This window comes from Anopheles merus, chromosome 2R (genome assembly GCF_017562075.2).
Source record: "Anopheles merus strain MAF chromosome 2R, AmerM5.1, whole genome shotgun sequence".
Classification (NCBI taxonomy): Eukaryota; Metazoa; Arthropoda; class Insecta; order Diptera; family Culicidae; genus Anopheles; species Anopheles merus.
The window spans coordinates 54,913,861-54,929,135 of NC_054082.1; the positions used below are offsets into that span (position 1 = coordinate 54,913,861).

General features: G+C 46.4%; 3 protein-coding genes across 4 annotated transcripts; all 3 read right to left on the reverse strand.

The window, feature by feature from the left end:
- Nucleotides 1-1,041: 1,041 nt before the first annotated feature.
- LOC121589739 (beta-1,3-glucan-binding protein-like) lies at nt 1,042-2,649 on the reverse strand. The gene is made up of 3 exons (XM_041908850.1): nt 2,234-2,649; nt 1,980-2,134; nt 1,042-1,863 (listed from the first exon to the last, which is right to left on the reverse strand). The coding sequence occupies exons 1-3, from the start codon at nt 2,489-2,491 to the stop codon at nt 1,089-1,091; spliced, it is 1,188 nt and encodes a 395-aa protein (XP_041764784.1). The 5' UTR covers nt 2,492-2,649; the 3' UTR covers nt 1,042-1,088.
- A 1,628-nt stretch (nt 2,650-4,277) lies between these two features.
- On the reverse strand, nt 4,278-5,984 carry LOC121588705 (beta-1,3-glucan-binding protein-like). The gene is made up of 4 exons (XM_041906979.1): nt 5,783-5,984; nt 5,599-5,693; nt 5,361-5,515; nt 4,278-5,291 (listed from the first exon to the last, which is right to left on the reverse strand). Exons 1-4 carry the CDS (start codon nt 5,922-5,924, stop codon nt 4,496-4,498), a joined length of 1,188 nt encoding a protein of 395 aa, XP_041762913.1. The 5' UTR covers nt 5,925-5,984; the 3' UTR covers nt 4,278-4,495.
- A 3,234-nt stretch (nt 5,985-9,218) lies between these two features.
- On the reverse strand, nt 9,219-14,005 carry LOC121589592 (facilitated trehalose transporter Tret1-like). Of its 2 annotated transcripts, none has more exons than XM_041908652.1 (6): nt 13,536-14,005; nt 11,722-12,137; nt 11,211-11,652; nt 10,971-11,140; nt 10,335-10,901; nt 9,219-10,238 (listed from the first exon to the last, which is right to left on the reverse strand). In XM_041908652.1, the coding sequence occupies exons 2-6, from the start codon at nt 11,926-11,928 to the stop codon at nt 9,978-9,980; spliced, it is 1,647 nt and encodes a 548-aa protein (XP_041764586.1). In that variant the 5' UTR covers nt 11,929-12,137; nt 13,536-14,005; the 3' UTR covers nt 9,219-9,977. The 2 variants fall into 2 exon arrangements, with proteins under 2 accessions (XP_041764586.1, XP_041764585.1); XM_041908651.1 differs by having other exon boundaries at nt 11,722-12,151.
- Between the last annotated feature and the right edge of the window lie 1,270 nt (nt 14,006-15,275).

Below are 15,275 nucleotides of genomic sequence, written 5' to 3' on the forward strand. Positions count from 1 at the left end.
CGAACTTCAATCGGTTTGATCGGATATTGATGATGTGATTTCTTTTCTGCGGTAGATCAAACAATCATTTAGCGGTAATCCGGCACGCCAGCTTTTGCACTTTCGCTCGTCGTTCTGATCTGAGGTGCTCGCTTCTTTTAACGCTAACACACACAAGACTCCGGACAAGAAAATATAATTTCATCAGTCTACACACCAGCAGATACAACTGTTCAATTAAAATTGCGCTCTAATTAATACGTTTGTCTGCTGCGTGAATAATTTAGGAACAAACCCCCGTTTGTACTGTCCTCGAAAAGTAAACGGGAAGTAAACAGTTCTTCCCTTGTGTCTATTGACTTCCTGCTGGAAGCAGCGATTGTGCAAAACGGGCGTAAGGGATTAATTATTAACGTTAGGCCGTCACTGCACACTTCCTACCCCTTTCGATCGCACCTGGCGTATCGATGACTTTGAATGACATTTTAAAACGGATCAACGCATGCGGCAGCATTGCCACTCATGTTCATTTATGCTTTGCAAATCAACACCGGCGGCTATTTAATTGCTATGCACATTCGTGATTGTTCGTTTGTTCGAGGATTGATGGTGAGAGAGCAAACAAAAAAAAGCGACTTCAAAGCAACTCCCTCCACAGTTGCTGACGTGTTTCATAATTGGATATTTAATAGTCTTTCTAATTGATTGCTCTCTGGTACGAAAGCTCCACTTGATGCTACCTGTAACGAGCAAAACGGGAGCTTCTGTCTGAACTAAGTTACAATTAAAAAAAAACGAAAATATAATAAACGAAGCATACAGCGTGGCTAATTTGAATGTTGGCATGCCATTTTATGTTCATTTAACGTTGCTTTTTTTTGTTTTTGCGACTCAACCACTATACGCAGTAGAGATGGGAACATCATTCAAAAGTTTCAGAACAATTTGACTGTGTGTGTGCGGGATAATGGGATTGTTTACCTTTTTTTGTTTATTTAAAAAAAAAAACAAACGTCAGATTAATGCGCTTTCAGTGGTTTGTTTACTGCGTAGCTGGCCACCACACGAGTTAAAAGTGAGGTGGGGGGGGGGGAATGCCACAGCAACTTTTACAGCGCCCAAACTTTCACGTAATCCACCAGCAACGAGGCAGACTTGCCCCCATCCCGCTCCAGGTTCCACGTCGGCAGCCACTGGGCGCGTCCGTTCCAAAAGTCTGTCGCCGCTTGGGGTGAGTTGTTTTTCCACGGCTTACCGCCCGGGTTGGTGGCCGCGTCGGGGAAAAAGGCCACCCCGCCGACCGCAAGATTAATGATGAAGTGGAACTCCTGATCGAACGGTGCCATGCGCGTGCCGTGACGCCACGGGTTCTCCAGATTGTGCTTGTCGAAACCACCGCGCGTCCAGAAGTCGCCCTCGATCGTGGCCAGCTCCTCCCCGTTGATGCTTACCGTGATGTTGTCCGGCGTCCACACAAACCCGAACGTGCTAAAGCTCTTGCTAAACTCCTGCTCCGGCAGGGCATTCTTCGTTAGCGTTGCTGTCGGATACCCGTTGTACGACGGATTTGGCCCAAAGTGTAGCGTTTGGCCGACTTGGCGCGTGCCGATCTGAACGCCGTCCAGGTACAGATTCTCGTTGCCGCGCGATTCCATCAGATCCATCTCGCCCGAAGCCGGCCAGGTGCCGTACGCGTTACGCTTCGGCAGCAACCAGATGGCGGACCACAGCCAATCGCCCGTCGGCAGCTTGGCGCGCACCTCCGCCCGGCCGTACTTGAAATTGAACGAGCTGATCGTACGGATGCGGGCACTCTTCACCGGATTAACGATGTGCTGCCGATTGCCGACGCGGACGCAACCGTAAAAAGCATCGTTTGTGCAGCTGCAAAGAACGAAACGGAAGTGCGATAAGAAAGTGTTCTATTTGGTCGGTCAATTAGGTGTACAACTCCCGACTCGAAGGTTATCATCATCAGCAACAACAACAAAAATACGTACTGGTCCGTGGGATAGCTGCCCTGCAGGCTCAGCGTGCCGGATGTCATGAAATCTAGCCCAAACTGGTCCGCCGTTAGTGTTGGGCGTATGTTGAGAGCACCATCCTCGACGAATGAGTTCGACCGATTGTTGGTGTACCACTGGAACTCCCAGTTCTGTTTTTGGGGGTTTGGGGGGCATTACAAAGTTTCCAAAACAGCAAATTAAATTGCATCTAAATATGCTTAAAATTAGACAAGATTTGTCGAACTTACACCACCGCCCGCTAGCGTATTCTCGTGTTCCCACTTTTCAAAGTCAAAGAAATCGAAATTATCTTCAAAAATAAGCTCGCCACTGCAGAACGTGCGTCCCCGGTCGATCAGACTTCCACTGGCCGTCGTAACGGACCGCACACACTCACTTTGCCCGGTACTAGCCGTGCTTGTTGATTCATCAACGGCTTCCACCCAGTCACCCATGGTTGCTAGTAGCAACGACCCGATCAACAACCGCACACGCACAAACTGCATAATGAAAAGCCCTTTTTTCCCTTAACTTAATGACACACACACACAATGCTCAATTGCCGGTACCCGGTTTGGATGCTGCCCCGGTAATGAGCCGCAATCATTCGTTCCCAACCAAACACTGGGACAACTGCAGCGATACTGAGCTCATCATCGGCGGGAGAATTAAGTTTTATAACAACAACCCGGCTACAGCAGCAGCAGCAGCAGCAGTTGGGCAGTCAATGTACCGAACCGGCGTCATCAAACTGGTTGCCTGATCGTGATCCCGCTTGGTCACACACCCCCGGCCACCATATGCGTGGTGCACACGTGCGTCCTAGCGCGTGGCTATAGTTCTAAACGTTTTGCAGAAACTTGAATCAGCCAGTACGTTGTTTGGTTTATGTTGTTTAGTGTTGAGTGAATGGAGAAGTTTTGTTTTCGTTCAAATTTAATTTTCGCAACAATTTGTAAAAACATAGCATCAGTTGTTAGTCTACTACATCACTTCAACCGTCTTAAACGTTATTTGAGGATCGAAAAATAGATTTTTCGAAAGTAAGTTATCTTAGCTGGTAGTTGTAGTAGTGGGTTAAATTTATTGGTTTTGTATATGAAAGATTGATTACATTGTACAATTTTATGCTGGGTCCGTATTGAAACTCTCCTGATATTTTTTTTCTCAAATTTCGAGGCCAATCGAGGGCCTTGCCAACTTGTATTTTTGAATATTGCCTTGCCTTTTCTATTATCTAGAGGGAAGATTTATTTTTTTTAATTCCCCTGCAAAACTAAATTATATGATTAACATACTCCATTTAAAGCTTTACATTATAATCACACATGCAAACCTTTCTCAAACTCGATCGTTGAGCGGCGGTAGTGTCAGTTTTCTATAAAAAAAAACTATTGCTTTAATTTATTTCAAGACTGTGCTAGTCCATGAACCATATACAATGCTCAAAATGTTTAAACCCATTCAAGGAAACCATCATTGTATGTCATTTTTGACAACCGCAACAACAAACAAAGCTTAATTAGTACAAACTTGATGCACAATTTGCTTGATAAAATTAATTAAATGCAAAACATGGCACGCTCATTATAATTTTAATACCTTTATTGTCGTATTAGAATGATACAAAAAAGGTTTTAAAATACACCAAACACTTTCAAGGCAACCCAAATGGCCGAACTGGGAATCACAGATCGGTATCATCGTCTTGCCACGGCACGATCTCTACCCTCCCTCCAGGCTGGTGCTAGTACTATCCCAATCCATTGTTTTATTTTTTTCTCTTTCTATTCTACACCCATTCCTCCCCCATTACTCCGGCGTATAACGTGATTTTACGCTTTTGCATCTCACCAAATTCGATCCGCTGCCGTGCCGCTGCGCACAAACCGTATTTGTTATTATGATGGATGGAAAATCACAACAATTGGTTATAAATTCGGAATTCCCCGTGGGGAAACAAAAGCCACACTGCATCGCTTTATGCGTAAGTAAGTATTTTTACGAACCTATGCTATGGCTGCGTATTGCATTGGGGCACACACACGCACACGCTTGAAACGGTTGGTTGGTGGCTTCTTTTAGTGGGGCGAAAAACCAGTCGTTGTAAAGACTGTGTTCTCGAACCTGTCTAGAACCTCCTGTACACAATTGCTGCTTCGGTCTGCGTATGTGCACGATTGTTCGAACTGTCGTGACTGATCAGTGCAGTATTCACTGGCGGGACAGATTAATGCGACTCACGAACAATTTGTTCACATCATTAATGGTAATAATGGGTCTCGGTTTGGGGGTTTTTACCATTCATTTTATTCACTTTGGTCAACTAGATCAACTCGATCAACTAGAATTCGTTTTGCATAGATCATGATTTCACTGGTAGTCTGTATAATCTAAGTAACAATCCAATCACGCGGGGCTTCTATCACTGCTTTACCATGATGGATAGGTCACTGGACATTGCTGCAATTTCTCCTCCCCTCTCTCCCTCCCTCTCCCTCCACCCTACATCACAGAGCCCAGACGCGCACGTAGTCCACCTGCATCGATGCATCCTTCGAATCGGCATCGTCCAGCTTCCACGTTGGCAACCAATCATTTTTGCCATTCCAGAACTCGGTCATCGCGTTCGGTGCCCCATTGTGCCAGGGTTTGTGCGTCGGATTAATGTCATCGTCGGAGAAGTACTCCGACCCGCCGACGGCCACCGATATCTTGAAGTAGAACTCCTGATCGAACGGGGCCATAATGCTACCGTACCGCCACGGATTATCGATGCCGGGCGTACTGATGTTGAAGTTGCCCTTCTGCCAAAAGCCGGTACCGACCTTCACCGTGCCCGTCTCGATGTCGTTAATGCTGAACGTTACATGATCGGGCGTCCATTCCATCTGGTACCGGTTGAACCCGGTATGGTACCCCTTGCCCGATTCCGAGTTGCGCGTGAAGGAAGTGCCGGGAGCCCCGTACCCGCTACCGTATGCCGCGTTCGGACCGAACTTTAGCGTGGACGTGACCTGCTCGATGCCGACATTGATGCCATTCTTAATCAGATCCCGATTGCCCTTCGATTCGAGCAGATCGATCTCGCCGGACGCAGGCCAGCGGCCGTACGCGTTCACCTTCGGAAGGAACCAAATCGCCGGCCAAAGCCAATCACCGGCCGGCAGCTTGGCGCTTACCTCCACCTTCCCGTACTTGAACGCGAACGAGTCGACGGTCCGAATGCTGGCGCTCTTTACCGGATTCAGCACCTGCCCGTGGGACCCGGTACGTTCGCATCCGTCCGGCGAATGTTTGGTGCATCTGCGCTGACGAAACGACTAATTAATAAACGGTTTCCCTCAAATTCCACCCCCCCCCCCCCCCCCTTACTGTTCTGCCGGTGAGCCGCCGTGGACGTTCAGCACTCCAGAGCGCAAAAACGGCTCCCCGAACTCATCCACCGTCAGCGTCGGTCGAATGAAGAGGTTCCCTTCGCGAACGAACGAATTCGTACGGTTGTTGGTAAACCACTGGAACTCGGTATCCTGCAAGAAAGATGCAACACACACACACGATTGCCTAATCTGACCGCATCTCCATGCGCATCCTTCCTCCTGCACTTCCTTACCGTATTGCCAGCGAGCGTGTTCTCGTGCTGCCAGGTATCCAGATCGAATCCATCGAACGTGTCCTCGAAAATTAGATCCCCCGGACAGAACGGACCTACGGGAAGGGCATTGTTGTTGTAATCTCCCCCTAATCGAATGCGAATGCGTGCACCGTGTTGTCAAGCACAATTACAAACAACCTACCGGATGGTGCCTTCAGTCCGCTGGCCGTCGTTAGGGACTTTTCCTGACATTTGGAGCTGGAGCTGGTCTTTCCGCCCAGGACGGCACCGGCCAGTACGAGACCCACCAGCAGTGTGCTCAATTTACCCATCGATAAGTGCATCGGAGCGCAGCGAACTAATCTTGTCAGCTCCAAGAAATGTTACTCTCAACTTCCACCAACGCGGTCTGTCCTTCCGGGCCCTGTCCACATCGGGCTTATATAGTAAGTTCACATCGAAGCTGCAAACGAACGCGTGGGAGCCGGCAGCATCAGTTAGATTTACAGCATAATTATGCTCGCCGGGCATTGATTTACCACCACCCGATCCACCACCGGGCCAGTCACCATCGATCATTCGCGGAAGGTCTCACGGCGCGCGACCCTAGTACTACGTCGGAAGTAGCGTGCCTCAAACGTGTGAAAGTTGGAGCATCCAGCATTACCAGCATTGCGACAATGCCCAACCGGCACCTGTAACCAGATTACTATCGAAAGTGTCATGTTGGACACGCCGCACCTAAGCTGACGCTGACGATGAGGGAGGTGATGAGTCGCCGCACCTGTCACGAGTGCATCATTCGAAATGGTGTTGTCAGTTGCATACACACATCATTAGCATCGAACTGGAACGGGCGAAACGGGCGGAACGGGCGGAACGGGCGGAACGGGCGGAACGGGCGGAGCGGTCGGCTGCAGTGGGGGGGAGGGGCGCTTGGATACGCGATAAGAATCGCGGAGAATGAAATGCAACCAGCCGGCTTTTCGTCAGATGTGGTGTCAGTTTAATGGCATTGTTTGCAACACCAGAGCCGCCAGAACAGCTGGACAAACGACCGTACAATCGAACATGCGCCCGGCAACGAACAATCGTTCGGAAAAATTATTTATGAACAAGTAACGGAATTTGCAAACAGTCGCGTAATATGTTAAATACTGTAGCAGATTCAAGAAACGGTATCTACCAGCTAAGACAACTCAAAAAACCTCCCTAAACTTAATTGTTACCGAAATCCTCCAACCGAAAAAAAATCCTTTAGAACATTTACCAATGTTCGAGTCAGGCGAGTCATCACAATTCGAAAGTTGGTTAAAAATAAAGCTTATTCGATCACTCGTGTTCTACTCTTCTTCTTCTTCTTCTATTTGGCGTAACGTCCTACGCGGACATGCCCGGCCTATACAGGCTTTCGAGACTTAATTCATTACCACACAGCCGGATGGTCAATTCTTGCTACGGGGGGACGGTCCATTCTGGGCTTGAACCCATGACGGGCATGTTATTGAGTTGTTGGAGTTGACGACTGTACCACGGGACCGTGTTCGTGTTCTAGTGTTTCTCCCATTAGCAGATTCCGCCGAACGAAGGCTCTGCCCTACTTGGTAACCACGTTTGGTTATCAAGCTATTCAACCGGTTGACCGATCAGCAATACCCCTTCTTCAACATAAGTGCAAGTTTGCACCTTAAACGACTAATACTCCCGCGGTGTTTTAACGGCGTCTGGAATCGTACCCGTGGCGTAAAGTAAAGTTCCGTTGCTCTACCCATCCGTTGCATAAGTGTAACTCGACCTTCTATCTAACGTAGTGAGCGAATGATATGCGAATGGTATGATATTCATGCGCAATTGACCTAACCTACGATACGTTCTCGCCTCGATACTCCGCGTCGATACTCCGCGTCGTTCTGTGGGGCTGGTGATGGGCGAACCTATCGGGTCGGAGCCATCCCTAAGCGACCCGGAGCGTCGGGTCGACTCGCAAGTAGTGGGGGGTCATACGATTCATTTCACGACCCGACCCTGTGTCGGTTGCGAGCCAGTCGGAATCGATTCCGACCCGTGGGTGCAGCGGGTGCGCCAGGTCGGAGTCGGAATCAAATCCGACCCGCAGGTGCAGCAAGTTCGGGTCGACCCGAATGATGAGTAGGTGCGGGAATGCATAAGCGACTCCGACCCGTTGGTGCTGCGAGTTCGAGAAGGTTCGGGTCAAGGTAGGTTCAATACCCAACCCGAACTCGCTGCACCTGCGGGTCGGATATGATTCCGACTCTGACCTAGCGCACCCGCTGCACCCACGGATCGGAATCGATTCCGACTGGCTCGCACTCGACTCCGTGTCGGGTCGTGAAATTAATCTTATGTCCCACCAATATTCTGAACTCTTGCTCTGCATTCCACGCACCAACCTACCGCACACGGTACAGGTAAGCAAAGTGCGCGCCAATAGTACCATTATTATAGGTTCCTTCTATCCGAAGCTTATGCATTGGCTGTTAACAAATATAATACAATAAAAAAAATCAAACACAGTTAAGAGTTGTTCAGGGTTTATTGTCCAAATCGATTGATCCCAGCCGGTTTCTTTTATTATAAAATGAATATTAATAGAACTCACATCTACCGCTAAACACTACAGTTTTGCCGCTCTCTACCATACACACACAAAAATCACACAAATCAATAAAGTAGATAAATTGCAGTTTTCTAAAACGCGTACCCAATCATAGCAGAAAGATTGGAATATTTTTTCCACCTCATACTTTTATCTAATAAATTACGCCGAACGCTGCTCTGGATAGCTGAACACTTTCCACGCCGGGGGAGAGAAATCCAATGGCCATCAATCAATTCAATTAAACCATCAGCGCGCTGAAATTGTTCCCCATTCGGAATTTCATACTTAGACGACACACATACACCCGTAAAAGATAAACCATTTTATCGAGCAGCGACAGTTGTACCTGCAGGTGGGTAAAAAAATAAAGTTTTCCGGCTCTCGCTAAATCAAACAACCCCAGTTCATCTCCCGTTGAGGGAATTGATCACGGGAAAATGAAATCAACGTGAATTATTTCGCTCCAATCGAGCGGTATCGTATTTGCACGGACAAAAAGGCATATAGAGAGAGATAGAGAGAGAGAGAGAGATAGAGAGAGAAACAGAAGAAAAACGCACGCAATTTCCCGTGCACTGCTGCAACCCGGGGGTGGCACCTGCGCAAGTACGCGGTTGCATAAAATATGCAAACGTTCCAAAGAGATGTCATTTGATAATGCAGAACGATTGATCAACTTTCCACAGAAGAGGTGGAGGATTTGGCTATTAGTTTTATCGCTACACCACATTCACCGTGTGCATTTCATTCTTCATCTATCAACTTTACGCTTCGTCGCACACGACAACACACGGCACGGAATGCAACGGAATGAAAATGCAGCATCAACAAAATCTAACCGTGTGCTGATTATTATTATTAGTATTATTATTGTTTCCTTCACTATGTATGTGCAACAGCACAATAAACAATAAACAATCACAATCAGACTTTCCCCCATAAGCTTAGGTTCTTTCTTTCTTTTTCTAATTGCTTGATGAAATCCTTTGCGCACAAATCAGCTCCAATGGAAAACATATTCAAACAATAAAAGCTTTTAGTGATATGCAACATTTTGTACATTGTTGAATTGTCTCGCTCTCGGGGTACTCCCACCCAGTGCCGTACGGTACTGACTGATAAGATAGGCTCAATCAAACACGGCTCGCTAAATAAACAGAACCTGCACCGGTTCAACCTACATCAAACGACGCGGTAAACAGTGTTGCTGGTATGCAATATTTGTTCTACTTTTTTAATGTCTTCATTGTAAATATAGATATATTTAGATAAAACGTTAAATTGGTGGTATGCTTGCATATATCAAAGTATGTATATCAAAATCAAACCCTTCTTTTTTGGTTTAGTTTGTTCTTTAGCAATATTGCTCGTCCGGTTGTTTGCTAATCTAGACCACTTATTCCATATCATTAACCTTACAATCTTGCTGTATAACTTCAGCTCACTTTTGGCTTCGACTCAAGGTACTTATGTTCAGTATTGTATCGTGTAAATTTAAGCAAATTTGGAAGACTATCGTATTTGTGCCATCGCCACCTCCGGCCCTATTCTCCGTGTGTGCGATGCCAAATGTTTGCCTTCATCACAATCACCGATAGGGTTCTACATGTTGTACGTAAGATTAATGTTCAGTTTAAATGTACTCCTGCCCTCTTCTGCTATTGTATATTGCCTAATCGTCCAAAACAGATGGACAACACGAGCTATCTTAATGTACGGCCAAACTAACACAAACCAAAACAAAAACACACACACACACACTCGCTATTGTATAAGCTTAAGGACCAGCCGTTTCTGCGACCCCTCTTCGCCGATGGTGCTTGTCGGTAAAGAAACGTTCAATCTCGGCAAAGCTCTTGCCATACGTTTCCGGTACGTAGCAATAGATGTATGCCACTCCAGCAAAGCACGTGGCAGCATACAGGTAGAAAATGCCGCGTATTGCCACCTGCTCGAGCAGATAAGGAAAGATCTTGACCACACCAAACATCAGCACGTACGCAATCGATACAGTCAGCCCTCCTAGCTTCCCTTTAACCTAGAATGGGGAGGAAAAATCATATGCAAATAAGTAAATGATTTTTCAAATCACTTAACGGCTGGATAACACCACATTCGCGCGCTTTCTACTTACATCGGTGGGCAGTAGTTCCCCAATCATCGTCCAGGGTAGTACGAGATAACCGAGTGCGCTGAAACACACGTATCCGAGAACGCACGCAAGCAACAGGTAACTGCCAACAACTGCACTGCCCAAACGGTCGTGTAATAAATCCAGATACAGTCCACCGATCGTCATGCAAGCGCCCATCGCCAGGCCCGAGATGCAGAGCAATGGCCGGCGGCCATACCTTCTCGAGCAGCCCGACGTTATGATCGACATGATGAAGCGAATCGCGCCCAACACTACCAGCGCAGTGTACTGATTGAAGCTGGCGCCCTGTTCGCCCTGTGCTAGCGTTGCTTCGTTGATCTGCTGGAATACGTTCAGGGCGTAAAAGATGAGCACGTACGCACCGGATAGCTGCTGAAACAGGAACACTAGCAGCAGAATCGTCATTGGCCGGTAAACGCGCGGCTGCAGGAACACTTTCAACGATAGCGAGTTTATGGCACACTTTGCTTTCCCGTTCGTAACGTGTGCCGGCTGACGGGTCGGCGTACTGTTTGCAGCAATTTGCTGAAATTGTTCCTCGGCCAGCTAAAACGAGTCGACGAAAAGCCATTAACCAACCGTACAATCGCCACCTGATTCTTGACTGCCACTTACCTTATTGTTGCGATACAGCCAGCACAGAACAGCCCGAGCTTTGGTGGGATCTTTCTTGGTAAACGTCACCAGCCAGTGGGGAGACTCGGGAATAAGCAGGATGAGCAAAAAGGTTACCACTGAGAATCCAGCGAAAATGTACGCTATTGCTCGCCAATCGAAGAACACCGCTGGGTGGGAAACAAGCATCAAGATTAGTTCATCCAAACACCACACAGCGAGAATAATTCACACGCGTACCTAGAACGCAGGTCAGCAAAATCCCAAACGAAACAAACACACTGTTGGCGCACAGCAGCATCGGACGCAAGGATACGTGCGAGATTTCGCTCACGTACACCAGGGCCACCGTGGTGAGACCGCCGGACGTTCCCAGGATGATGCGAGCGATGTAGATCATGCCAACGTTCGACGCACCGGCAATCAGAATCCAACCCACAGCAAACGGAACACACGTTGCGAGTGAGATCTTTTTCCGTCCGAACTGATCCATCAGCTGACCGACGACGAGCGATCCAAGCGGAAGAGCAATCGTCACCACGGACGCTATCCAGGACGCTTCGTTGCGCCCAATCAGTATCGGGCTGTCTGGCTCGGAGAGCTGCGGCAGCAGAATGGCCGAGTAGGTCATGTTGATACCTGCCTGGACAACTATCAAATTCACCAAACAGGTCGCTAGTATCTGCAAAAACAAAGCGTACACTAATTATTACCACCATCGCTCAACTTAAAGACCTAGCTTTACACCTACCTGCTGATAGCCATCCTTCCAGCCAATGGACGTGGTTGTTGCTTTGTTCGTCTCGTTTGAGGCTGTCAGCTTTTCGCATCCACCGCCCCTCGAGAGCGGTTGAGCTTCGTTGTCATGGTGATCCTTTCGTTCTTCGTCCTCAACGCCCAACGCGGGCGTTCCGATTGCCTGCTCAACATCGGTCGTTGCGTTTTCGGTCGGTGTCATTCTGCAGTCCGTCACACACTGTGCGGATGTGCTAGCATTGGGACAGCTCGCCGCCAGCAATCAGGAAAAGGAGGATGCGACGCTTGTTGAAGATAGCGATTCGCAATACTTCAACGGTGCGGTGCAATCAGAAGATAAATAACCCTCTCCCAGGGCTCATGAAGATAAGACCAGCTGTAGTCGTTTAGCTATTTGTTCACCGTCTACCACTGAAACGAGAACTCTACGCTATATTAGAACTCGAACCGTTTTGCCTCTGGTGTATGGGTATTTATATGGCTGGTCTGTCTATTAAAGGATCAACGAAAGCTGTCAGTTAGGAACACAAAGATAAGACGTGACAGATGACACTAAAATGTTACGTCTTATTATTTAAATACTTTTCATAAAGTATAACATTTTTTTACTGTTGCTAAGAATCACAGAAGATAGTATATACTAAAAATAAGTCAAATTCACCTAAGCGTTTATGTTACGGCAAACCCCCTCCCAATATTAATAATGTTGATTCTCATTGGCCAGAAATCGAATGCCATTCCATTATACATTCGCCGGCCTAATAGGTTTGTCCTCCAGCCTGTTGTTTGTCTTCATTTTGTGAATTTGTGTCCATATTTCAATATTCTTTTTTTTTTAATTATACCGTTTGGTTACTTGAAAAAAAAAATGCAACACTTTCAATTGTTTCAAACACTCTCAAGAAAATAAGACAACTTTAAAGCGATTCGGTTTAATGTGGTTTGCCCTATCTGTTAGCGCGCAAACCCTTCAATGCGCTCCAAGTTCCTGCCGTGAACGGTTTGAGCACGTGCTGCACGAATGATTTTGATAGCATTAATTATATTCATAATAGAAGCGTCCGCGTTGTAGATTTCTTCAGCCTAACAAAAACACCCATACACTCACGTATGGACGGCTCCAACATACGGGCTAGCGTATGCTGACTGTTGGAACGGGAATGAAAGTGAAACGTAAACAAAACACCCTTCTTTTTTGTTTTATTCGAAGGCTACGCACATCGTTAGCGACGTAGCTAGAATTGGTCCAATACGTGAACAGCTGATTTCGTGCATGCGGCCAATCGAGAGAGAGAGAGAGAGAGAGAGAGAGAGAGAGAGTCCGCTGCTTCGATTCACAGAGCGTGAGACGAGTAACGAGTGCGAGAGCGCGAGCGCGTTTTCGTGAAGATTGACAAGTCAATACTACTACAGGGTAGGAAAAGAAGCCTGGAGCTACATAGCAACCAAGGACAAAGAGCAACCGAACCTGAATGTGGAGGGTGCGTATTGAACGGCGTTTATCGCTTCAGCTTCTGGTACGCGTCTGCGGTATAGCATCACAACAAACCACACTGTTCTATCCATTACTGTTCACCACACAACTACGCCCAAAGACGAGTTACCCTTCGGACGGCCTCGAGGTCAACAAACTTTCGAATTCGATTAGATGGAAGGTGAATACGCAACTAGTGCAACATGCCTACGAATGTTGACAAATAACTAGTTCACTCGCGCTCGTTGCATTGCCGAACATAAACGCATTACCCATACACGAACGTCCAGCCAAAAAGAAAAATCACGCCGCAGCATTGTAATTCATTGTCTCACCTGTTCAATAAAATCACACTTGCCGCGAGTCTGCGAGTCAATACGCGATGTAAAAAGTGCCTATCTAAACACTCGCACACTACCACAGCACATGTTTTATCGTCCAACTATCATGCGTCTCCATCGGAATCCGTCGCACGTACACTTCTACCCTTTCTCGCCAAGGTATGCACACACTTTGCCAACTATATTGAGCCGGTGGAGGTTCTTCAACGTATAGCCCGTACAGTTCGCGACTAGTGCCCGGTTTTCGATCTTGTGGTGCATCAGCAAAAAATGACACCCCCTCCGGGCGGGCAGCAAACTAGAACGTAAACACACGGCGCGACGACGAACTACACGAACAATGACAGTACGTGCGACGAGGCCTTGCGTTGTGTTGAGCTTACGCAGTCTATCTACCAAGCGCAGTAGCAGCCGGCGACACGCGCGTAGACTTTATTGCAATGCCTGTACCCAAGCAGCATTCGGTTGAACAGTTAGGTAATTGTGTTTTTCGTCTCATTTCAATTACATTATTAGTTCAGTAAACATTATGATTTTTTAAATAAATTGAAAACATAACAAATCATTTGCGCATATCATATTTTGCTTATCAAAGCATTGTTTCAATTCAGAAAATTGCACCAAAAATATTGTATAACCATTTTTCCTGGATGGTATGCACAAACTATTCGCAAAATAATATAATTTATTTTCTTACCACCTTCAGAACTATTTTACGGGTAAGTTTTATTTAAATTCACTTCACAAACTCTGATTTTAGGAGTTATGCGAAAAAAATAACATGATGCGAGTGCATGTCCGTCTCTGAATTATTTCAAACGACTCACCACACACCCTGTGTAGGACATTGAAATATTTCAAACACAAAAAATGGGCCGCATCCGTTCAGACGTAGGCGAAGAGCAGTTCGATTCAAATTTAAAAAAAAATCTTCTCAATTTTGTTTTTACCCCTGGGAAAATGACAATAAAATCAACATTTTACAGCAGTGAAGAACATGAACGAAAAAAAAAGATCATAAATGAAACTTATTTCAAAGGCGACGTTTTCATCATTACTGGTTTGTTTGTACTGGTTCATGCATATACCCAACGATGGGGTTAAGACGACAAAAGTGACGAAAATGATAGACCACACATCGCAATCGCGGCTTCACAACTTCGTTACGAAAATAATGGCATTACAGGTGTCCCCCGAGATACGACTGTATTTGGGACCGAAAAACTGTCCAAAAGCAAGGCGTAAGTCGAAATAGTCGTATGTCGAATATCTGTGAATATAAAGTTTATAACCAAAATTGAAGAGTCGGAATCCATGAAATCGTGTATTTTATTCAAAATAATGTTTGATAATGTATTAATTTTACTCCATAACTCGTTTACACGATAGAGATATTCAAGATCGCGTAGTTGTGGAATCTTTGGAAATGTGTTTGTAACGGTTATCAGCACAGAAATTTTAAAAAAATATATTCAAATTCCCCTCAATGACAACTTTAAACTGTCAAAATTAAAATCGTCGTATCTGCGAATCGTCGTAACTCGAGGGGGTCGTAACTCGGGGGACGCCTGTATGCAGTTTGTAAAACCCAGCGCCCCTCATTTGCCTGTCGAAAATGAGATAAACGTGAGTTTTCAATGTCTGTATTATCTTATCGCAGACACCTATCTGCCGACTAATGTTCAGGCATCGAATGGATGATTGCAGGCGTGAATTCGCGAATACCGGAAGTAA

Coding starts and splice junctions, on each gene's coding strand:
- LOC121588705 (XM_041906979.1), bottom strand. CDS start 5,924: ATGCACTTATCGATGGGTAAATTGAGCACACTGCTGGTGGGTCTCGTA. Junction 5,694..5,782: donor CGGACTGAAGGCACCATCCG/GTAGGTTGTTTG, acceptor CCCTTCCCGTAG/GTCCGTTCTGTCCGGGGGAT. Junction 5,292..5,360: donor GGCGGCTCACCGGCAGAACA/GTAAGGGGGGGG, acceptor TCGTCAGCGCAG/ATGCACCAAACATTCGCCGG.
- LOC121589592 (XM_041908652.1), bottom strand. CDS start 11,928: ATGACACCGACCGAAAACGCAACGACCGATGTTGAGCAGGCAATCGGA. Junction 11,653..11,721: donor GGAAGGATGGCTATCAGCAG/GTAGGTGTAAAG, acceptor TTGTTTTTGCAG/ATACTAGCGACCTGTTTGGT. Junction 11,141..11,210: donor TTTGCTGACCTGCGTTCTAG/GTACGCGTGTGA, acceptor TTTCCCACCCAG/CGGTGTTCTTCGATTGGCGA.
- LOC121589739 (XM_041908850.1), bottom strand. CDS start 2,491: ATGCAGTTTGTGCGTGTGCGGTTGTTGATCGGGTCGTTGCTACTAGCA. Junction 2,135..2,233: donor ATACGCTAGCGGGCGGTGGT/GTAAGTTCGACA, acceptor CCCCAAAAACAG/AACTGGGAGTTCCAGTGGTA. Junction 1,864..1,979: donor GGCAGCTATCCCACGGACCA/GTACGTATTTTT, acceptor CGTTCTTTGCAG/CTGCACAAACGATGCTTTTT.